The sequence below is a fragment of the Ruditapes philippinarum genome, unplaced genomic scaffold (genome assembly GCF_026571515.1).
Source record: "Ruditapes philippinarum isolate M1 unplaced genomic scaffold, ASM2657151v2 ctg4996_1_1_1_1, whole genome shotgun sequence".
Classification (NCBI taxonomy): domain Eukaryota; kingdom Metazoa; phylum Mollusca; class Bivalvia; order Venerida; family Veneridae; genus Ruditapes; species Ruditapes philippinarum.
This window is the reverse complement of record NW_026863171.1, coordinates 930-26,983: the sequence shown is the minus strand read 5'-3', so window position 1 is coordinate 26,983 and position 26,054 is coordinate 930. Positions and strand designations below refer to the sequence as shown.

At 32.4% G+C, this 26,054-nt stretch overlaps 1 protein-coding gene across 1 annotated transcript; it reads right to left on the bottom strand.

Moving 5' to 3' along the window:
• Positions 1-5,190: 5,190 nt before the first annotated feature.
• Positions 5,191-15,491, bottom strand: LOC132721322 (trimethylamine monooxygenase-like). The gene is made up of 5 exons (XM_060705606.1): positions 15,408-15,491; positions 9,738-9,914; positions 9,141-9,305; positions 7,895-8,579; positions 5,191-5,894 (listed from the first exon to the last, which is right to left on the bottom strand). Exons 2-5 carry the CDS (start codon positions 9,901-9,903, stop codon positions 5,549-5,551), a joined length of 1,362 nt encoding a protein of 453 aa, XP_060561589.1. The 5' UTR covers positions 9,904-9,914; positions 15,408-15,491; the 3' UTR covers positions 5,191-5,548.
• Between the last annotated feature and the right edge of the window lie 10,563 nt (positions 15,492-26,054).

The window sequence follows — 26,054 nt, the reverse complement described above, 5'->3', positions numbered from 1 at the left end:
TTAATTGCCTTTCAGTGCGATAAACTATCAATGTATCTAATACGATTCCGGACCCCTAACGTCATACCGTTTTGTAAACCTGCGTGACTGAAACCGACGGAATATACCGAAATCAACGATTACCATCATATATTTCAATACTGTGCCTCTAAAGCATAAAATTATTTTGGGATGTTCAAACTAAACTAAACTATTGAACTTTCTTGTCGAAAGTTTGACAGAACGGGCCAAGTTTAACCCTTTACCAAGAAGAAAGGAAAAGGTTTTGAAAATTTATTTTTAATGTGTAAATATTTTTCTCCTTATCATGCTCCCAGGTATGGAACATTTCTCTTGCCTTTGTAGCATCCGGGTAATAACCTACGTCTTTACTCAAATCAGCAATAAACTCTGTCTGGAAATCAATGTCATCGTGACAATTTTTCAACTCGGAACGCTTCTGGCACCACTTGTGTGCGTTTGATTTCATTTCACTGAGAGGGAAACTTACTGATAATATATATGAAAAGAAAAAGATCCAGATGTTTATTGTAAAACGTATCAAGTTTTTTTTATTTATAAAAATGATCTAATATGAAGTAATATGACAGTATTTGTAGTTATGATGGTGTCAATATAATGTCTGAAGATAGATCGAGTACTTCAATGCAAGGTTAAAAATGCTATATAAGAAAATAAAGCATACAATTTGCTTTATTGAGTTTATTCACATAATATTATAAATTAGTAATTTCATTTCATGAAGAACGGAATTGTCTCTTCATTCAAAATACTTTTTATCCAATCAAAGTTATAACAGTAATATTCAATACGTTGGAAAAAGCGATAACATATGTGCTGAAATTAAGGAAAACTTAATAAATGAAGTAAAAGACAATAATAAAGTAAGAATGTAACTGTAAGACATCAGACGAAATCAAATACATGTATCATGAATGAGTTTCTGTGTATATATTTAAAGCTGCCAAACATCGAAATGTGAAGTAATTTGTTGTTCCCGCCTAGCAAATATACTGGCGATCACTAATAAACATTGTCCGGAAAGAGGAAATTGACGATTGCAGATGAAGTTTGTCTTCCGTAAACGGAAACGAGTACTTGTAACCTGAACAGAGTAAGACGAATTTCTAGAAAAATGTTCTTTCTCCAATCCCTTTCGGCCAGTCAAAACAATCGGTTTTGTTCTTCATTTTCATATGTCATTTTCTTTTGCTCCGGATTTCAAATACTGAAGCTACAAATCTTCTACCGAATTGCTGGCACCAATAAGCAATAAACACTGGCCTTTAAATTATGTAGCGTTCCGAAAATCATGTGCATGCTGTATTCTCCCTTCGAATTCGTCAAGTCCGGAAACATCCGGGACATTAGGAACATTCAATATTCATATGGCAACAATGACATAATCAAATGTTTCTTTTGTGGATTGGTCAGTTTCGAATTTCGGGATTTATACAATGAGCATTCGTTGTGCTCAACATGCCGCACTTCTAAGCTGAATCTGATGTTCGACCTCAAAATCTTTTGTCCGACAACACAGAAATAATATATAATTTATTGGCTCTTAACAGCTACTTATTCCTAATTATACGCTATTATGCATCAGTTATTTGTAACTACTTGTAAGTATTTGTAACCTACATTGTAACTACTAAACTGCGCACATAGATACGAGGAGTCATTTTTTTCTCCTTTGTTGCCGTCTGCCAGCCATGCTGCCATTACTCGCCAAGTAAGATAAGGTTTCTGTTTGTCGTAGCAGACGACGTCAACGTCATTATCACTCTTCAACTTTGCAAAGTTCACATTTCACATATGAAAGCAAGCACCATATCCAAAGGGTGTTTCAACATTATTCAAGTAGGAATATTGGAACCACACAACTAGAAAATGACAAATAGATAAAACTAAAAAAAATACCACAAACACAACAATAATGTCGTGCTCAACAAAGAAACACCTATACTCGTATATGTGAATATATGAAATACTTTAACATTGAATTTTTTGTGTATTTGAGTTAATTTATTATAATCACCGATTTCACATATGTGCGCGTCCTCCAGAAGAGTATTAGTAATTTTAGTTTTTGGGGCTACGATCTCACATACCCTTTTCTTGTTTGCCATATTCACTTAATTTGACATTTAATGTATATGTAGCTCTATTTTTTCTTACATATTATTTTTATACTAGTAAAATGAAAATGGCATTCATTTCTAGGGTAGTATCGCTTTATGTTTGGCATCAAAAATCCAACAACTTATGACATAAAAATTTCATGTTTTGTCGCCTCACGTCTACAGGTTGTATGCATGAATTTGACACTAATCGCACGCATGTGTTGGAATGTAATAGGGACTTGGACTTTTTAACGAGGAAGCTAATGGAATACCATTGACTTAATGATTATGCTTGACATAATGGACGGTAAATGTAGAAAATCAGCATAAGACATAATTTTATTGAAGCAAAAAAAATAATATCATGACATGTAACTTAATTTTGCGTCTGCAACTTTTTTAATAAAATGACATCTATCTACTTATTAATTTTTCTGCCTGTAAAATATTAATTTGAAGTTAAAGTTGGACTTGCAAAATCAAATAGCACAGTATTAAATACTTTAACATTGAATTTTTTGTGTATTTGAGTTAATTCATACTTATCACCGGTTTCACATATGTGTGCGTCCTCCAGAATAGTATTAGTAATTTTAGTTTTTGGGGCATATTGCAATGTACAGATAGAGAAAGATGCCCCAGTTCCAGAAGTTTCTCCTGGTTCTTTAACGTGCCAATTGTTTAAGCACTCATACACGAGACCTTGATTCTCGCTAAAAGACTGTTAAGTAAGTTTAGTTGGTCGGCCCGAGAATTTAACCCACAACATCGAGAGCAAAGTCTCGCGCTCGAACCGAATGAGCTATGCGGACTTGTTTAACATTGATAAAAAAAAACATTACCGTTTACATCCCTCCACTGAACAATGTCATTATCAGTAAGTTATTAGGATATATAAATATGAGGTAGATCTTTAGGGTGATCAAATATCCTACATGATACCTAACCACGGTAAAGCAAACTTAATGCATACTTAGTGAATTCAGACTGTTAATCAATGCGGAATTATACATGCATAAAAACTGCAGTCAGACGACGAAAAAAAGACATGCCAGCAAACCGAGAAATATAAGGAGGTTCTCAGGGTCAAATACTCAAAAAATAAAATCCATGAACAGACTCAATCAAACCGATCAATCAAATCCCTGCAATTTTTCAATTTCATTATTTGGGAATTCTTATTTTCTCTATTCTATCACCACATCAGCCTTGTTTGTTCCGTTCGTGGGCTGTAAAAATCGCCCGGTACATTCAATCAGAGATGTTATATTTCCGATCCTTCAAGATCGTCCAGCACGACATTATTGTTGTGATTGCGGTATTTTTAGTTTTATCTATTTGTCATTTTCTAGTTGGGTGGTTCCAATATTCCTATTTATAATTTGGTGTTGTTTTACCATAACCATTTTCCTCATATTATCTGTCATCTCATGTAAAGTTATATGATTAATGCAATTTATTATAAAAGGTGACTAATAGGTCCATTGGGCCGGCCGCAAAACTCTTTGTTAAATTGTATTGTATTGTATAATAAACAATTATCTACTACATTTTGCTCTATCTACTATTAAATCAAATTTCTGCGTAATTTAGTAAAAAAACAAAAACATTTAATAATGCATACCTGAGTATAACAAAGATTACCCTGCGGCAATGCATTTACTGATTTGATGTTGTACTAATATAGTATGATCGGTGACTTGTGACTTCATAAACGCACAGATACGACCTACTGTAATAACTTGTTCTGTACTATAAAAAGCAATTAACTGCAGTTAAGGAACTCTTACCTTAGTATTTAAATTTCCTCTGCATGTAATTGATGCAATGTTTTACTTTAGTGATACAACACAGGTTTAATGTAGCACCTTTGTTGAGCTCAGTTGCATGTATGGCCAATTTGTCGTATATGGCGTCTCACCAAATATCTATATGTTTTTATATGTATTTTTGCCATTATTGTTTTGTCATTTTTATCCACAATTTGATCTAGTTTTTCATTGTCATAATTGAGCTTGCAATTTGTAACAATGCAATATGACAATGTGAGTGAAAATGTCAATCTGGAGGTTTACATATAAGAAGACAATCCTCTGTAGATAAGTAATCTACGTACAAAATTAACATAAAACCTATTGATGAAGACATGTGAAAATGTTTCATCCAGCTATTGGTTCACTTTAGAAGAAAGTTAGTTGATATCTTTCTCTTAAAGACAGTGAATTTTTATACTCTACTCGTACAGCTCCTTTTTGTCATTTTGTTATTGTATGACAGATTTAAAAGAGCATTACTTGAAAACACATTGAACAGAAGATAGTAATTTGGCTTTCAGATAATGGTCATATATCGTACATGTTTAGACCCTCGAGTGACAAATTATTTTTTTAAAAATCATTCTTGTTTTCCTCGGTCTGACCAGTGCGAGTTGTTCAAGTAAACATTCTTCAGGATATAGCAATGGGCCGAAAGTGAATATTGTATCTTCACTTTTGACACCTTATAAATTCCTCACGACAACTACTACACATAATAAATAACATTTTGAAGGCTAACAGTGATAATAATTTCAGAAAGGTTATTAGTATGGATCATTGCCAGTGCGTTCTTACTAGACACTGAATACACCGCCTACTGAGTTTTTGAAATATCTTTGAGAATCAAAAAAGGTCTCTTTAAGATTGTCAGCCTCAGTTGCTTTAACTTGATTACGGGATAACATTACAATCATTTAAACCGTTTCATTAATCTGTTATTCGGTCAATTCATTGGAATAAAACTAGTCTGGTCAGATAAAAGTTTTGGAAAGATTATTTTCTAAAAGAGTGCATATTATTTAAATATTCCCATTTTTTTACATTTAGATGTTGACTTCTGCTTAAGCCGGTGTTAGGGGGCGTGGACGGTAGCTTGAACTTTCCACTTAGTCCATGAACAGGTTTAATCAAACCGAGCCTGCAACATTTTCAATTTTGCCCTGTTTTGGGCGATTTTTCGGGATTCTCTTTTTTTTCTATTTTAGTATTCATGGTGAAGTAAAAGCATGCAAAGATGGGTTTTACTTATCAAATTTATTGAATCTAATTATACCAGAAATCAAATTAACATCAACTCTTACTCTGATTAATTTGGAGCTATACATGAGCTATATAGTTACACATAGCAATACAAACTATAGAAAATATAGGAATCCATATACAATACTAAATAAATAAATAAATTGCCATATTATTTCTTGTAAATACAGTCTTTACCCGGACTTGATAGTAAAAGAAAGTCTTTACATTTGTCATAACAGCTGATATTTATAATATTTGAGAAGAAATACATAATTCCATTTAAGATATTTACATAACAGAAATATACTCTGATTAAACGCCAGTATTATAAAGGATAATCAAGCATCGTTCATTAGAGCGTTCCCATCATTTTTTATTTACAAAAGCTTTGATGCTATCATCCTTTGCCTGCCACCAAGGAGCGGTAGGTCTGGGTGATTTGGTGCCCGTGTAGATAGAAGTGAAACACTGATCTCTGTATGTGACGATATTTTTCTCCTTATCATGCTCCCAGGTATAGAACATTTCTCTTGCCTTTGTAGCATCCGGGTAATAACCTACGTCTTTGCTCAAATCAGCAATAAACTTTGTCTGGAAATCTATTTCATCGTGACATTTTTTCAACTCGGAACAATTCTGACACCATCTCTGAGCATTTGATTTCATTTCACTGAGTGACTTGGGCTCATTGGAAATGTTACGGAGAATATATCTGTAAAGAAAAAAAATGTTTATTGTAAAAAGTAACTTTTCACAAGAAATTATCTAAATATAAAGGTCGGCGTTAATATAATGTCTAGAAGTAGGTCGAGTTCTTTAAAGATCCTGTATGTTGTGATCAAAGTGGTAAACCTATCTAGCTATAGTATATGCTTAATGAGGGTCCATCCGCCCGTAAGGGCACACTTTCGCTGTCGAGTACGGACCCCGGACATGTCACCAGTCATGCCCTTAAAGAGTTAATTTTGAAACACAAAGTGGTGATAATTTACCTCCATGCAATTTCCACGGAGTATTAGCCAAAGATATGAATTTTGAGCCAAAAGTAGGTCACTGTACGGCGGTCAATGAGAACCTAAATGTACAGTAACCCATGACAATATGAAAGGGTAGCCCTGAAAAAGGGCTGTTTGTGCCAGCAAAAGGCCTGCCGTCTAACCGTGCTAAGGGCTCACGCACCTTAGCACATCATCCTCGTCGACCCAAGCGCCTACTTTGTAGGGCCACTCCCCTCGGCTTTAGTCAGGACACCGGTAGTTAAGTACATGCAAGCTAAGTCGTGCCGCCTTATACGTAACCCCGAGCCTTACACGTAACATGCGAACTTGCCGCCTTAAACGTAGCATTGGTCTTTCAATCATCTGCCGATGCCCTGTGTCTTCTCAACGACGTACACGTACCGAGGGGAAGAGAGAAGAAGTGGTAAACCACACTTAGTGAAATTATATACATGTATATGTACATAATTATGCAAATAAAACAACTTTCAAACATCAAAAAAATATGTAAAATATGTACTGCAAATATTTGTGCGTATTATATGTAATCATTAAAATATATGCATTCATTTCTTATTGTAAAATTTGACTTAAACTTTATAGAAAATATTTTTTTATTACCTCCCTTTATTTATATGAAATGTTAAATTCGTTAATGTCTTTACAAATAATGCTTTTTGAAACCTTTAATATTGATAAATTTTAATTTGAGTAATTTGGGCATCATATTTATGATTTAAAACCATAAGAAATTGTGTAACAGGATCTGTAAGGCCATTTATAACACAAGATTTAACAAACATTTTCGAATATTATTCGAGTTTAACACGCGTTTTCAGCCAGCAGCTATTACTTACAAAATATAAGAACTAAATCTTGTGAGGTAAAAGATGATATTCAAAGAGAACTAATTATTTATTGTTAGATATATATTTTTCTTCCCCTTCATTTAAGTTCACTGACGAAAAAGCTGTTATATAAAGAAAATAACAAATTGCTTTATTCAAATTATATTTTCAATTAAAATTTTTCCTTAATCAAGAAAAGTTTTTGTCACCTCTTTAAAAATACTTTATCCAATCAAAGTAGTAATTGTAAACTTTAACACGTTTGAGTAGTCGATAACTTATGTATTGAACTTAAATAAATAAATGAAATAAAATACAATAAAAAGAACTCTTTTTTTGTAAAACGGCAGACGATATCAATTATCAGGAATGAGTTTCTAAAACTAATCCTTATAATTAAGTCTAGTGTTATTTGTTTTGGTTATTTTTCTTGTGTGGGTTTTTCTTTTCTTTATATAAAAAACGTACAAAATCAGTAAACGTATTCATTTTTCATATAGAAATGAATTCTATTGATATTGATCATGACTTATTAAGGGAAAGTAAATGTTAAAATACTGGTTATGTAAAGTTACCTAAGTTATTCCCCTTCACTTGTCACAGTGTATTCTATTGATAGGCATAACATAAAAGAAAATGTATTGTAGCTTAAATTGATAATGTTTGGTAAATTCTTATCTCATTAAACATTCTCACATCACATAAACCATTATTTTGTAATTATATATATTGATGTCATGTGTCATTTATGTATTATATGTTGAATTTGTATATGTAATATGGTGAGGAGCTTTTTATAATAAAGTTTCTGTTCTGTAATAAAGTTTCTGTTCTGTATATCATTTTATGTCAAGCTGTCCTCTTACTTGCAAATCCATAAAGCTTGAACATCAAACATTGTAAATGAGTAGAGCTGGTCCTGTATTCCCATGTAGAATAATTGGTTGTTCCCGCCTAGCAAATAGACCGACCCCTTATACAGATTGTCCGGAAACATGGACAGTGACGATTGCAGACGAAGCTTGCCTTCCATAAACGGAAACGAGTACTTGTAACCTGTACAGAAAATGACAGCATCTATTTCCGCGTTTGAACCATCTTTAAAGTATGCCACATTGCCATCGAATTTCTGGACCAATGGTCTTTCTTCAATCCCTTTCGGCCAGTTAAATCCCATCGGTTTTGTTCTCCATGTGCATACGACACTTTTTGCTCCGAATTTTAAACATTGAAGCGCCAAATCTTCTGCCGAATAGCTGGCACCAACAATCAATAAACGCTGGCCTTTGAATTCTTTAGCGTCACGAAAATTATGTACATGCTGTATTGTCCCTTCGAATGTATCAATTCCGGGTAAATCCGGGACATTAGGAACATTGAAAATCCCTGTCGCAACAATGACATAATCAAATGTTTCTTTTGATGATTGGTCAGTTTCGAGGTTTGTAATCTCTACAATGAACTTTTTGTCTAAATCGTTATACTCAACATGCCGCACTACTGTGTTGAATTTGATGTATGGTCTCAAATCTACATTGCTTGTCCAGCGGCCTAAAATTAAAAATTACAAATTACGGATGCAAGCATAAAATATGATAGTGTGACAGTACAATTTGTATTATATTTCTTGAAGTGCACTGGCTTAAAGTATAAGAAGAAATCCCTTGAAGACTATATCTTAAAGTATTTTGGCAGCCGTTATCATCTTATTGTGAGGGAATAACAAGGTAAAACAAGATTTATATTATTGAAACCCCTATTAATTCAAAGACGCTCGAGCAGATATTTGACTAGTGTGTAATTATTTCAAGTTGAATTATGCTTACGGTGTGCCAAACGTTTGTCAATTTAACATCATTATCTATGTCCATGCAACAATAACTATTAAAGTTAATATTTCTTGACCACATAGAGCACAGTAAATTTTAACAACATTTAAACATAGAGCACAGTCATATTTTACATTTAAACATGATATTGCGACAAAAGTGAGTAAATATCATGATACGAAACATTAATTAACACTTTTTTTGACTTCTTGATACATTTTTCATTCCTGTGAAGCGCGAAAAATTACATTAAGCATGAAGTAATCTAAATTCGAGCTTATACCCTCAAGATAATCCTTTATAACAGGTCTTGGTGGATATGAGGGAATGGCCTTCCCAAAATGTTTCTCAAATGTATAATCAGGAAATTCTAGACATTCTTTTGGACCATTTGACCACAGGTGTTTGTACATACCGGCATGACATGGTTCACCGTAACCATCGGTACCTGAAATACATGGCAGAAATATCATTTTAGAAAGTATCGCATTAAATTTATGATAGAAAATCAGTAGAGCTACTAAGGCTGCCTGAAGGGCGTAATAGTAAAAGGTGCGACTTTGGGAATTCAAGTGATTATGAAATGCTCAAATTGGGAGGTTTTTACTGATATCCAAAAGTATGTTATTTACGGGCATGCACATATGTGCAAAGGCAATAATCAGGCATGACCCTCAGAATTACATAATGGATATTGTTTGTCCATATATATTTTATACATTTTTCATTTTAAATACTTTTAGCTCTTTGCATAATTTATGCGACAACGCTTTGTTGTGAAATAAGAAAATAATTCAGCAACCACCAAAATGCATAAGCATACAGATAGGAAGAATTCTCTTTACATTAATAGCCCGCCCGCCTGCCAACACAAAATAACCTGTTCTCCATGAATAGTTCCACAGGCCGCCCCAAGATTTCTGTTTTTCGTAGCATACGACGTCAACATCATTGCCACTCTTCAGCTTTGAAAAGTTCCACAAAGCCGCCATTCCACTTGGCCCTGCTCCGATCACACATACCTTTTTCTTGTTTGCCATATTCATTGAGAGAGACACTTAAATGAAAAAAAAATTTAGTACTTAGTATTTTAAAGTACTAACCCTTTTTGTTGTGTACACAAATGAACTACTGCATGTAACTGACATTATACTTGGCGTTTTCTGAAATACGAATTATAAGTTTTGTCGCTGCACGTCAGCAGATTCCATGCATACGTTTGCAGCTCATTGCTTTTATACACTGCCCGAACTTTTACTTTTTCATTAGCAAGCTTACGAAATGCCGGTAGTTCAATGTATACTTCACCGGCTCCACTGAGGTTTTTTTTTCATGACGTGACTTGAAATAAGTTTTTGAGATTAACGTTTCATTTGTTGATGTTCTAGACAAATAACTTGTGCGCAAAATTTCAGATCATTCGCTAATTTCTTTTTATATCAGAATGAGTATTCTTATTGTATAAAATACCAAAAACTGAAAAGCATGGCAACGCTTTTCGCCCGAATCTGGCTTAGAATAGTACAAGAATACCGTTAACAATTTATTTCTCTGAATATTTCTTAATTATCTTTAGAATATCGTTCTGTTTAAGTGCCCTAACTGATCTATGTAAGAAATTAAGATTTTATGATTTTAGGTTTTTAGACCCCAGCGGAGCTCCTTTAATTACATCGTAGCAGAGAATCAGCACACAACACTGAAACTGTTCATATGCCTAATGAAATAAAAACACAATTTTACTTTAACAAAAAACAAACAAAAATGCAATTAGCTATCTACAATAACATGACGTCTGCAATTCAACTGATCGCGTGATTTCGAACCCGCTTAACTTGTACCAACAGTCGACATTATACTAAATGCACAGTGTGATAGATTGGCAGATTAGCAAATACATTAAAATTGAAAACAGTCCTTTACCGTGCACATTTAAATCATCCTGCTACCGAACAAAAAATAAGGATATCACAAATTAGTTTTGAGGATATCTACAAATTAAGTAGATATTTATGCAATGAAGCAAGAAAAGCAGACGGCAAAAAATTGACAAACTAGTTATCTGAGCGACATCTAGGTGACTCTTTCAACGTCAAGTCAAGCATACATAAGTGAAGTTCAAGAGCCGGAGAACTATTTGATCGACCACAACTATCACAGCTTCTCTTTAAACGACTTTTATTGTTACCTCCTTTTAGAAAGACATTGCAATGATTGCATACAATTTTAGTGAAAGTAGATAAGCTGTGATCATGTAATTGACGCTTTAAACTTAGAATAGAATCTATAAATTATGGTACAGCTTTGAAAGATGGTTGCACAAAGCGAAGCAGTTAATGACCTTTTTCTGAAATTTTAATTGCAATTACCATTTCTTATGGACACCAGATATGGCATGAAGAATGTTTAATGAAATACTAAATAAAAAGTTGAATTCGTCTACTTTGACAGGAAAGATACGATATTTTACTGACAACTTCACCATTTTAACCTGAATTAAATATTTTGGCTGCATATGAGAAAAGTATTTATTCATAACAGCGTGCAACTTAAAAGAAAATATCTGATGAAAAATGTCTCAAGGTTGTTATATTTGCACAAATTAATTACATTGGGATTCTCGGGGAATAGAATATTGTACATACATTATGGGTAGTTTGTTAAGATAAATAATGAGAAAAGTTAGTCTTTGTGGTGGAATTAATATCCCTTGCTTAAATATATTAAGACGGCGAATCCAGTATGTTTCGCGTGATTAAGGTAGAACGCGACACTTTGCGAACTTTCGAGTAGCGTCTTGAAAATTGGCATGCAGAAATATGACCATATTTCTGATTTGATTCCGTTGATTTTATTCCAATAGCTTCAGCCAATTTTTGTACACACGACGTCAAAGTTGACCATCAAAGCCCGTTTTTGAACATGACGTCGTTGCATATCCTTGGCAACTGTTACGGGTATTTCAACGTCCTTGGCGGACAAAATATCTAAAATTCTAAAGCATTCGACGGAAATTATTTTTTCCTGTAAGCTGATATAAAATTTATCGTTTTACGACTTAAAATGTTTGAAAAATGGAAAGAATACTGTAAATTTTGTGTAGAATTTGACGTTCAGTTAGCCGCATTTTTTCGGCTTAAAACCGGCTTATTAAAAAATCCTGAAATAAATTTTGATTTTTTTCTTTAAACGTCCTTTAAAATGTATACTTAGTCAAAATAACTAAAAAAAATAGGGGGTCACCGACTCATTATTCCCCCACCCCTTTGGATAAAAAGTCACGCTATCACGGGGCGTTTGATATTTTGATGTTATTAAAACGATCGCCCTGTGTCAAAATCCCGCTATTAACGGCATTTTACGCTTTTATGACCACTGCAGAAAATATATTGTTACAATAAAGGGTACGGAATTCCGTATATTATAGATAGACAGGTAAAAAATAAGTGAAATCTGAATACTTAGATGTACGGGACCGTATATAATGCAATACGTATATGACTAATATACCGTGATCCGTACACTCGTAATATGCAGGAACTTTGAATGAAGTTCGTATTTACTAAAACACGTATTCTTTTTAATTACACGGTCAGATATTACCAAAATATGATTTTTTTTTATTCATGTTAATACAGATTTGTAAATAAGACAGAGAATAAAGATGTACTTCAGAATTACCCATTTTCTACAAGAGGAAAAAAAATAGTCTGATCTGACATTTGTCAGAATAACATTAAATAGTAAAACTTTGAGTAAAATGTAATATTTCCCGGTTTTATTAACATGTCAGTTTGCATTTTGATTAAATGGTCGGTGAACAGAACATATAAAACATCGGCAGATCCTCTACAGTGCCCGTGGTATGTACAGACAGAAAAAATGACAATATATATTGAAATATCTTTATTTTGTATAAAGATTTACAACGCAACACTCCTATGTGCAGTATCTATCTCAGGACCGCCGGTTCGCGTATATGTTCTGCTAAACATCCGCAGACGTGTATTTACAGCGTTTCATTATATTTCATGTTTAAAGTACTGTTTCTAAATTTTCCTGTTCAAAATAAATTCTACCATAAATTTACAGTGTATATAGTGAATAATGAATATTTGCAAAGGCCGATTTGATAGTTATGTTTTTAATACAGCGTTTATAGTGAATCCTCAATTAATCGTCATTTTTAACATTATGATGTTCTAAAATGGTAACCAAAACGAGAGAATTTTTGTATTAAAGATGTTTATTTACTTGTAGAATCGAACGTGCTACATCTGTAAGCCAACACCCACTGATCTAATGTTGCTTCATCCTAATATAATTGACTAAATTTCATTTATGAACCGTATATTTTAATTTGTCAATATTTCGCCAATTATTTAGCATATACCCTGTCAAATTGTTGCGATAGTTTTTGATAACAAGTGAAATTCAAATTCTGGTTATTAATAGTTGAAATGAAATATGTATCACTCACAGTATATCACTCATAGTTTGGGTAATGCAAAATGTACTAATTAACTATCATGGGCTTGGTCGAAGTGCAATATTATCAATATTTACGGGAAATTCAATCATGAATTAATACGTAGTCTAAAAGAAATTCTTCAAATCTAGACAATTTTTGTTACATATCTTGCAAGTTTCGTAAAACTGCTGGCAGTTCCTTTTTGCTCAAGTAACATGTTATATTGAAATGTACCTGTATTTAGACTTTACTAGTCTGGGTTCCAGTCTTTGCTCAGAAATTGTGACGTGCTCGTAGGAAATGATGGCGTATTTTAAGCGAATAAGCAAAATATCAAACGCCTAAATTTTAAGCTAATAAGCAAAATATCAAATTTTAAATATAAATATGTATGCTTTTTTATCGTCAGGTCTCATTTTAAATTTTAAGAATTTGTAATGGAACACTGTTGTTGTTATTTTATATGTATAAGTTAAACTCTAGAACAATTCTCCTGAAAAAGCTGAACATTATTGCCGCACTTTGAAGTCTCAAACGTATCTGAATACGTCGAATTTCGTTACAAAATTACTCACGGGGTGGGGGAAATAAAGTCTCGTGTACCGAAAAATTTGAGTCGGTGACCCCCTAATTTTTTTAATTATTTTGACTAAGTATATATTTTAAAGGATGTTCAAAAGAAAAAAATCAAAAAATTTATTCAGGAATTTTTTAATAAGACACTTTAAAGCCGAAAATTGCGACTAAACTGAACGTCACATTTTACACAAAATTGACAATTTTTCTTTCCATTTCTCAAACATTTTTTCGGCGTAAAACAATAAATTTTATATCAGCTTAAAGGAAATGATAATTTCTGTCGAATGCTGTAAGATTTTAGATATTTTGTCCGCCAATGGCGTTGAAATTACCCGTAACAGTTGCCAATGATACGCAACGACGTCATGTTCAAAAACGGGCTTTGATGGTCAACTTTGACGTCATGTGTACAAAAATTGGCTGAAACTATTGAAATAAAATCAACGAAATCCAATTAGAAATATGGTCAATATTTTGCAGGCCAATTTTCAAGACGCTACTCGAAAGTTCGCAAAGTGTCGCGTTCTACATAACAACAGAAGATTTGCCAGTGTAACCCTAACGTTTTTAACGTTTTAACGTTTTCGGGTTTGAACATACTGTCTTATGCGCATTTCGCAGGACAGCTGCTAGGGAGAAGGTATACGCTTTGGTAAAGAGATGAGATGAGTAACTACATGTATATCGTTCCCTTCGTTGTGTGGCACCATGTCGAGAACACGTTGTGGTCAGTTTACTCCTTCGTGGTGAAACAAAATCATTTTGCCCTATTTAGGAAATCTTGCAATGATCCATGGAACAAGTTTCGGAAATATTGTTCATACTGGCTTCCAGCTAAATTACATGTAGGTGACTGATATTCCAGCTATATTTTATAAAAAATATAAAACTGGTGAAAAGGAAAATTTTACTGCAATACAATTTCTGAGAAACTGATTTTAATGCAAAACTCGTCGTGCAGTTTTTTTTCCCCATTCATTGTTGATTCTTTATATCATTTATTTCCATTATGAAAATTTCTACAATCCCCGACCATTGATTGTTAATGAATGAATGAATGAATGAATGAATGAATGAATGTAATTAATTAATTAATTAATTTATTAAATTATTAATTTATTAATTAATTAATTTATTTATTTATCAATTTATTTATTTTTATGTATTTTTGAATTAGAATAATAGAATAGTTTGTTGCTTTTTTTAGACTCTTCCTTTTAAAATAAGTTATAAATCAGTTTATTTTCCAAATAAATAAAATGTCTTATAGAGATACTAATATTATGAAAGAAAGACTGGTGTAGAAAGACTGGTGTATTTCAAGCCTTATCGATTTGATATTAAAGCTTTACATTTGTCTTTAATTTGCATTGTACAACATAATTAATACACGTTTCTAAATAATAATGATAATTAAGGCTTTTCTAGCAAACGTAGATAAAAGGACACTGAAAAGAAGGTATGCATCGTAATTTCATAAATGAAAAGAAAAAAACATACCCGAGAATAACAAATATCACCCTGCGACAAAATGTTTGTAAGCTGGAATGAACCTTAAGTAAATTCTGCTTATATGATTTGTGGTGCGTGACTACATATATACGAGATAGATACTGTTTTGCTGAACTGCAAATTATACATATAAGTATTATTCAGGCGTGCAAAATAAATAAAATAAATAATAAAAACGCATGCAAAATCTTCATACATGTGTGACAAAACTTTATGACTTTGTCACTAAATTCTGTACAGTATTGTGCATCGAGCTGATTTCTAAATAATATTTATGTTCCTCTGGCTGCCGTTCTTGTTCATTATTTGATTAGTGACAAATTACTACCTTCTAGTCTACCACCATGTCAATTTAAAGATTAAGATGTAATTTTCCTCAAGACTTCCTTGTCTTTTATTTGACGTATAAATTATGATTAACATACGTTTTAATATCGCAGGAATTACTGTTTATTACCTTATTCTCCTTTTTAGTTTTTTATCGCCCAAGAATAATAACTTTTCATTTTTACAACATTACCCACGCCTTTGAAAAACATACGTCAAGCAAACTGAAACAAAAAAATAGTATGCATTAAGCTATTTGTTTGTATAATAAATCGATTCAACATTCATACTAAAATATATTTTCTTCAAATTCACTCAATAAGACTTTAAAAAATTTGTCAAAATATTTTTCTTGAATGTAGGAAATGATGATGGTTCATTGAGTTCTTTTTACTCATAATCTTACTTGGTCTTTATATTCGTAACATACCTTTACTCCTCGTGCTGTGCTTCAACTTCATTATCTAACTCACAACCAATTTCGTCATCAATGTTTTTGTCTTTATCATGAGTAAGTGCTGCATTTCCCGTGTAATCAAACTATGAAGGGGGCAAGTCGTTGTTTCCTTGAGCAAGAAACTTCACACTCATTGCTCAGTACTGGTTGGTTCCAGGAACGGATTCGAAAGTGTGTCTATAAGCTTATAGCTTCCTACACAATCGAACTAAAAATAAATTCTGTATAAACCAACTGTGAAGGCCCTTCGAGTAAGTTTTCAACGTTATTGCTATGTTGCCTCTAATGATTTGCTTCTTATCATTTTCTAGCTCGTCGTGATCTTATTTTAACACTTTTTAGTAGTAACTAATACCAGTTTTGAAAGCGTATTCTTTCTAAAAAGCCTTCTTGTCTTTCTTTGACTTTCTCAGCCGATTTCTAACATATTTCCAAGTCTTCATCTTCCACTTTGGAATATTTTTCACTTTACAAGAAGTTTCTTATGCTTTGAACTGTTTTCGTAACAAAAATGAAACAATTTCTTTATTTCTTGTTAGAAAGGTCGTGAAAACTTTCGTAATTATCTATTTTATCTGGCATATTTCATTCAACTTAAATGCATATACAACTTTTAGCCTACCATAATTCTATCTTTCTACTTCTGATATTCGGTAAGTATGATTGCAGTGATAGACTACTAAGTATATTCTTTTTTTTCGTTGAAATCTTTGCAGTGATTATTTAGTTGCATTCAAATAAATACGAAGGTCATTCAATAAATTTTGTCACTGGGTTCAAATTTTGTGCCTACTTTTATAAAAAGAAATCTATTTTAAACCCATTCTACCGAAACGCATTTTTGTAATCTCTCTCTCCAATTTCAAAATGCTAAAAAATAATATTCTTTTGGAATACGTATGTCGGAGACACTGAAAAATTGCGCTGGCCAAAGAACTGCTGGACGTATATCTTTTATCAGAAAGAATTTTCATTGGTCTGGGAAATAGAAAGAAGCCACAGGCACTTAAGTCAATAGATAAATGCCGATGGTTTACAACTTTAACAATTTCAGATGCCAAAGAAGACTTGACAGTCTCGCTTTTGTGAGAGGAGGCATTGTCATGTAAAACTGAACTGACCATCCGTGAACGCCTTGTATTGTAAAATGCGTTCACTTTTTTCAGTTCATAATTCGTGTAGAAAAGTGACTGTGTGACCAGATGGACAGGGAACTTGAACGACTGGTCAATTGGGATTAAAGAAAACCGCATGGTCCTTTTGGCAATGCAGGACCGTTTTTTATCTTTTCGCAATCACTGTTATCGGTCCTTCTTTGAGGCTCAAACATATGCACTCAAGTTTCATCACCTATCAGTCTATCAGTATGTTAGAAACAATCAATCAGTCTTTATGTTTTCAGGACTTTTTAGGCACGCTGCTTAAGGCGCGTTGAAGCTATATCAAGCCTAATGCGACATTTAACCTTTTACCCCATGAGCATATTACGAAAAATGGCCGTTTTCATTGAAAAGCCTCCTTTTACAAGTTCAAACTGCTATGAAACTATGAAAAATGCTTCAATACTGATGAAACTTGGCACAAATGTTGACTACGCCATAGCCTCTGTAACAGCATGCTCAATCTTAAATTTCCTGTTACCATGGCAACGGGGGACGTCTCAAAATTGCCAAAAATTACTATTTTGCATTGGTTTTTTTTCCATAAAAACTGATTTCAAAGTGCTGCAACTTCTCAATGAATATGCCTTTTCAGCGTCGGTTACTAGTTACCCTAAGATCGACCTGAGGCCATTTTTAGCCTGTCACATTTCCAAAATTTTCTTGGCACACCCCCTTCTGGCAACCCCCTGATGTAACATTTAGATGGGGGACGGCGCCGAAAAGTTGGTCACTTTTTTAACAACATTTCTCAAACGAAAACCAGTGTTTGGGGTCTAATTAGGGCATTTTTTCACTGTTTGAGGCCTCAAAAAAAAGGGGGAGGGCAAAAAGCCGTCGAAACACGCTTATATAAGGGAAAAGGTTAATGTACCTTCAAATTTCAATTTTGTCTGATGTACCACATAGTCAGTGGATTAGTCAGCGTAAGTTTTTCGAATTGAAATATCTCATTCATTTTACAACCAAACTGAATGAAACAATGCATTATAGTAAGCTATAAAACACCTATTCAACTGCAAATAGTGTTTTAAAGACCGAGGATAAAACTAAGGAATCTATAAGTGGCATAACTTATCAAATGATACCATGCCGACGAGAATTTACCCCGTTTAAATGACATTTCACTGTTACATGGGACAGAAAGTTGAAACATCTAATCAAAATTAAGCAGGTATATCGTCAACTAGTCAGCGTAATAATTCAGTAGATTATTTTTTCTAAATTAATAAAGTCTTACCCATATCAATTACAAAATCCTCATATTTTCTGACTCTCCACCAAATATGTAACAAAGACTGTATTGGTACAAAAATACTATTATTTATTATGTTATATTTTAACAATGATCCCTGCAAAATATGGCAGGGAAATATTTCAACTACAAAAATCCATTAAACAAAGATAGGGATAAACAATAGATTGTGTTTGCTTTGCCAAGTCTTCCAAACGAAATACTGTAAAAATATATTCCACTTTTTATTCAACTTTATAAAAAGTATTCTTACCATGGTAAATATTTTAGTAGAAAATGTAATAACCAAAAAGTTTTAACATTTATGAGGAGGGATAATTTATACATGTGTGTATACCTGTTTATTACATCTATATGCAAGATACACTTTTACTTCACATTTGCTTGAATTGTTAGTCTTCATTATTAATTTAAGGCAAAAGACATTAGATACTGTGATCGTATAAATGTTCAAACCATGTAAAATTATTTCATGTATATATACATTTTGTATAAGATAACAACTTGTTCTGAATTAATATCATACAATAAAGCACGGAGGATTCGTTAAGTGAAGATAATATTATTTCTTTCTGTAATATGATGTAATAAAGATACTTTATGCCTTTACACAAATATAAGAATCAGACCTTACAATTCCACCGCAGTAAGATTTGATATATATTGTCGTTTTGTTGTGTTCACTACACTCAAAATCATATTCATGCAAAGTTGAGTAAGCTCTATAAAAATGTCACAAAGATTATATAACAAGATATATTTATACAAAAATAAATATATGACTTAGACAATGATAAATATATTGAGGAATGAAATAAGAATAGAACAACATATGTACCAGAGTATCAAATAAATCATTCGTGTTACAGTATAATCTATAACATTTTTTTCATTATTCTAAAGAAAAACAAATAAGCGCAACAGTTGCAAGCAGCTTTAGAAGCAGTTAATGTCAATTTGGAGGTTTACATTTAATATAACAATCATCTGTAGATAAGTAATCTACGTACACAATTAACATAAAACCTATTGATGAAGACATGCTAAAATGTTTCATCCAGCTATTGGTTCACTTAAGAAGAAAATTATTTGATATATTTCTCTTAAAGACAGTGAAATTTATATACTCTACTCGTATAGCTCCTTTTGTCATTTTGTTATTGTATGACATATTTAAAAGAGCATTACTTGAAAACACATTGAACAGAAGATAGTAATTTGGCTTACAAAATATGGTCTAATATCGTACATGTTTAGAGCCTCGAGTGACAAACTATTTTTTTTAAAATCATTCTTGTTTTTCTCTGTCTGACCCGTGCGAGTTGTTCAAGTGATATAACAATGGGCCGAAAGTGAATATTGTATCTTCACTTTTGACACCTTATAAATTCCTCAATCAACTAATACACATAATAATTAACATTTTGAAGGCTAGCAGAGATAATAATTTCATAATATTGATTTTCATAATATTGATGAAATATGTCTCAAGGTTGTTATATTTGCACAAATTAATTACATTGGGATTCTCAGGGAATTGAATATTGTACAAATAATATCGGTAGTTTGCTAAAATAAATAATGAGAAAAGTTAGTCTTTGTTGCGGAATTAATATTCCTTTCTCAACTATATTACGACGTCGAATCCAGTATGTTTCGCGTGATTAAGGTAGAACGCGACACTTTGCGAACTTTCGAGTAGCGTCTTGAAAATTGGCATGCAGAAATATGACCATATTTCTGATTTGATTCCGTTGATTTTATTCCAATAGCTTCAGCCAATTTTTGTACACACGACGTCAAAGTTGACCATCAAAGCCCGTTTTTGAACATGACGTCGTTGCATATCCTTGGCAACTGTTACGGGTATTTCAACGTCCTTGGCGGACAAAATATCTAAAATTCTAAAGCATTCGACGGAAATTATTTTTTCCTGTAAGCTGATATAAAATTTATCGTTTTACGACTTAAAATGTTTGAAAAATGGAAAGAATACTGTAAATTTTGTGTAGAATTTGACGTTCAGTTAGCCGCATTTTTCGGCTTAAAACCGGCTTATTAAAAAAATCCTGAAATAAATTTTTGATTTTTTTCTTTAAACGTCCTTTAAAATGTATACTTAGTCAAAATAACTAAAAAAAATAGGGGGTCACCGACTCATTATTCCCCCCACCCCTTTGGATAAAAGTCACGCTATCACGGGGCGTTTGATATTTTGATGTTATTAAAACGATCGCCCTGTGTCAAAATCCCGCTATTAACGGCATTTTACGCTTTTATGACCACTGCAGAAAATATATTGTTACAATAAAGGGTACGGAATTCCGTATATTATAGATAGACAGGTAAAAATAAGTGAAATCTGAATACTTAGATGTACGGGACCGTATATAATGCAATACGTATATGACTAATATACCGTGATCCGTACACTCGTAATATGCAGGAACTTTGAATGAAGTTCGTATTTACTAAAACACGTATTCTTTTTAATTACACGGTCAGATATTACCAAAATATGATTTTTTTTATTCATGTTAATACAGATTTGTAAATAAGACAGAGAATAAAGATGTACTTCAGAATTACCCATTTTCTACAAGAGGAAAAAAAATAGTCTGATCTGACATTTGTCAGAATAACATTAAATAGTAAAACTTTGAGTAAAATGTAATATTTCCCGGTTTTATTAACATGTCAGTTGCATTTTGATTAAATGGTCGGTGAACAGAACATATAAAACATCGGCAGATCCTCTACAGTGCCCGTGGTATGTACAGACAGAAAAAATGACAATATATATTGAAATATCTTTATTTTGTATAAAGATTTACAACGCAACACTCCTATGTGCAGTATCTATCTCAGGACCGCCGGTTCGCGTATATGTTCTGCTAAACATCCGCAGACGTGTATTTACAGCGTTTCATTATATTTCATGTTTAAAGTACTGTTTCTAAATTTTCCTGTTCAAAATAAATTCTACCATAAATTTACAGTGTATATAGTGAATAATGAATATTTGCAAAGGCCGATTTGATAGTTATGTTTTTAATACAGCGTTTATAGTGAATCCTCAATTAATCGTCATTTTTAACATTATGATGTTCTAAAATGGTAACCAAAACGAGAGAATTTTTGTATTAAAGATGTTTATTTACTTGTAGAATCGAACGTGCTACATCTGTAAGCCAACACCCACTGATCTAATGTTGCTTCATCCTAATATAATTGACTAAATTTCATTTATGAACCGTATATTTTAATTTGTCAATATTTCGCCAATTATTTAGCATATACCCTGTCAAATTGTTGCGATAGTTTTTGATAACAAGTGAAATTCAAATTCTGGTTATTAATAGTTGAAATGAAATATGTATCACTCACAGTATATCACTCATAGTTTGGGTAATGCAAAATGTACTAATTAACTATCATGGGCTTGGTCGAAGTGCAATATTATCAATATTTACGGAAATTCAATCATGAATTAATACGTAGTCTAAAAGAAATTCTTCAAATCTAGACAATTTTTGTTACATATCTTGCAAGTTTCGTAAACTGCTGGCAGTTCCTTTTTGCTCAAGTAACATGTTATATTGAAATGTACCTGTATTTAGACTTTACTAGTCTGGGTTCCAGTCTTTGCTCAGAAATTGTGACGTGCTCGTAGGAAATGATGCGTATTTTAAGCGAATAAGCAAAATATCAACGCCTAAATTTTAAGCGAATAAGCAAAATATCAACGCCTAAATCCCAGGCTAAGATTTTAAATATATAAATATGCTTTTTCATCATAAGGTCTCATTTTAAATTTTAAGTATTTGCAATGGAACATTGTTGTTGTTGTTTTATATGTATAAGTTAAACTCTAGAACAATTCTCCTGAAAAGCTGAACATTATTGCCGCACTTTGAAGTCTCAAACGTATCTGAATACGTCGAATTTCGTTACAAAATTACTCACGGGGTGGGGGAAATAAAGTCTCGTGTACCGAAAAATTTGAGTCGGTGACCCCCTAATTTTTTTAATTATTTTGACTAAGTATATATTTTAAAGGATGTTCAAAGAAAAAAATCAAAAATTTATTCAGGAATTTTTTAATAAGACACTTTAAAGCCGAAAATTGCGACTAAACTGAACGTCACATTTTACACAAAATTGACAATTTTCTTTCCATTTCTCAAACATTTTTCGGCGTAAAACAATAAATTTTATATCAGCTTAAAGGAAATGATAATTTCTGTCGAATGCTGTAAGATTTTAGATATTTTGTCCGCCAATGGCGTTGAAATACCCGTAACAGTTGCCAATGATACGCAACGACGTCATGTTCAAAAACGGGCTTTGATGGTCAACTTTGACGTCATGTGTACAAAAATTGGCTGAAACTATTGAAATAAAATCAACGAAATCCAATTAGAAATATGGTCAATATTTTGCAGGCCAATTTTCAAGACGCTACTCGAAAGTTCGCAAAGTGTCGCGTTCTACATAACAACAGAAGATTTGCCAGTGTAACCCTAACGTTTTAACGTTTTAACGTTTTCGGGTTTGAACATACTGTCTTATGCGCATTTCGCAGGACAGCTGCTAGGGAGAAGGTATACGCTTGGTAAAGAGATGAGATGAGTAACTACATGTATATCGTTCCCTTCGTTGTGTGGCACCATGTCGAGAACACGTTGTGGTCAGTTTACTCCTTCGTGGTGAAACAAAATCATTTTGCCCTATTTAGGAAATCTTGCAATGATCCATGGAACAAGTTTCGGAAATATTGTTCATACTGGCTTCCAGCTAAATTACATGTAGGTGACTGATATTCCAGCTATATTTTATAAAAAATATAAAACTGGTGAAAAGGAAAATTTTACTGCAATACAATTTCTGAGAAACTGATTTTAATGCAAAACTCGTCGTGCAGTTTTTTTCCCCATTCATTGTTGATTCTTTATATCATTTATTTTCCATTATGAAAATTTCTACAATCCCCGACCATTGATTGTTAATGAATGAATGAATGAATGAATGAATGAATGAATGAATTAATTAATTAATTAATTAATTAATTAATTAATTTATTAATTATTAATTTATTAATTAATTAATTTATTTATTTATCAATTTATTTATTTTTTATGTATTTTTGAATTAGAATAATAGAATAGTTTGTTGCTTTTTTAGACTCTTCCTTTTAAAATAAGTTATAAATCAGTTTATTTTCCAAATAAATAAAATGTCTTATAGAGATACTAATATTATGAAAGAAAGACTGGTGTAGAAAGACTGGTGTATTTCAAGCCTTATCGATTTGATATTAAAGCTTTACATTTGTCTTTAATTTGCATTGTACAACATAATTAATACACGTTTCTAAATAATAATGATAATTAAGGCTTTTCTAGCAAACGTAGATAAAGGACACTGAAAAGAAGGTATGCATCGTAATTTCATAAATGAAAAGAAAAAAACATACCCGAGAATAACAAATATCACCCTGCGACAAAATGTTTGTAAGCTGGAATGAACCTTAAGTAAATTCTGCTTATATGATTTGTGGTGCGTGACTACATATATACGAGATAGATACTGTTTTGCTGAACTGCAAATTATACATATAAGTATTATTCAGGCGTGCAAAATAAATAAAATAAATAATAAAAACGCATGCAAAATCTTCATACATGTGTGACAAAACTTTATGACTTTGTCACTAAATTCTGTACAGTATTGTGCATCGAGCTGATTTCTAAATAATATTTATGTACCTCTGGCTCCCATTCTTGTTCATTATTTGATTAAAGACAAATGACTACCTTCTGGTCTACCACCATGCCAATTTAAAGATTAAGATATAATTATTTTCCTCGAGACTTCCTTGTCTTTTATATAACGTATAAATTATGATCAAAATAAGATTCAATATCGCAGGAATCACTGTTTAGTACCTTATTCTCCTTTTTATTTTTTATCTCCTGAGAATAATAACTTTTCGTTTTTACAACCTTACCCAAGCCTTTGATAAACACACACCAAGCAAACTGAAACAAACATTTATTATGAATTAAGCTGTTTGTTTGTACAATAAATCAATAGATAAGATCATTCATAGCATTCAAACTAAAATATGTTTCCTTCATATTCACTCCATTAGACTTTAAAAAAATTGTCAAAATATTTTTCTTGAATTAAGGAAATGATGATGGTTCATCGGTTTCTTTTTACACAAAATATTACTTGGTCTTTATACCCGTAACATACCTTTACTACTCGTGCTGTGCTTCAACTTCATTATATAACTCACAACCCTTTTTGTATATTCATCGTCAATGTATTTGTCTTAACCATGAATCAGTGCTGCATTTCCCGTGTCATCAAACTGTGAAGGGGGCAAGTCGTTGTTTCCTTGAGCAAGAAACTTCACACTCATTGCTCAGTACTGGTTGGTTCCAGGAACGGATTCGAAAGTGTGTCTATAAGCTTATAGCTTCCTACACAATCGAACTAAAAATAAATTCTGTATAAACCAACTGTGAAGGCCCTTCGAGTAAGTTTTCAACGTTATTGCTATGTTGCCTCTAATGATTTGCTTCTTATCATTTTCTAGCTCGTCGTGATCTTATTTTAACACTTTTAAGTAGTAACTTATGCCAGTTTTGAAAGCGTATTCTTTCTAAAAAGCCTTCTTGTCTTTCTTTGACTTTCCCAGCCGATTTCTAACATATTTCCAAGTCTTCATCTTCCACTTTGGAATATTTTTCACTTTACAAGAAGTTTCTTATGCTTTGAACTGTTTTCGTAACAAAAATGAAACAATTTCTTTATTTCTTGTTAGAAAGGTCGTGAAAACTTTCGTAATTATCTATTTTATCTGGCATATTTCATTCAACTTAAATGCATATACAACTTTTAGCCTACCATAATTCCATAATTCTACTTTTGATATTCGGTAAGTATGATTGCAGTGATAGACTACTAGTACAAATATATTCCTTTTTTTCGTTGAAATCTTTGTAGTAAAAACTTAGTTGCATTTATATAAATACGAAGGTCATTCAATAAATTTTGTCACTGGGTTCAAATTTTGTGCCTGCTTTTATAAATGATATTTTCTATTATAGACCTTCAAACTATTTCCCCTCTACCGAAATGCATTTTTTGTAATATCTCATTCCAGTTTCGAAAAGCTGAAAAATAATTTTCTTTTGGAATAATTATGTCGACGACACTGAAAAAATGCGCTGGCAAAAGAACTGCTGGACGTATATCTTTTATCAGAAAGTATTTTCATTTGTCTGGGAAACAGAAAGAAGAAGTCGCAGGGACTTAAGTCAATAGATAAATGCCGATGGTTTACAACTTTAACAATTTCAGACGCCAGAGAAGACTTGACAGTCTCGCTTTTGTGAGAGGAGGCATTGTCATGTAAAACTGAA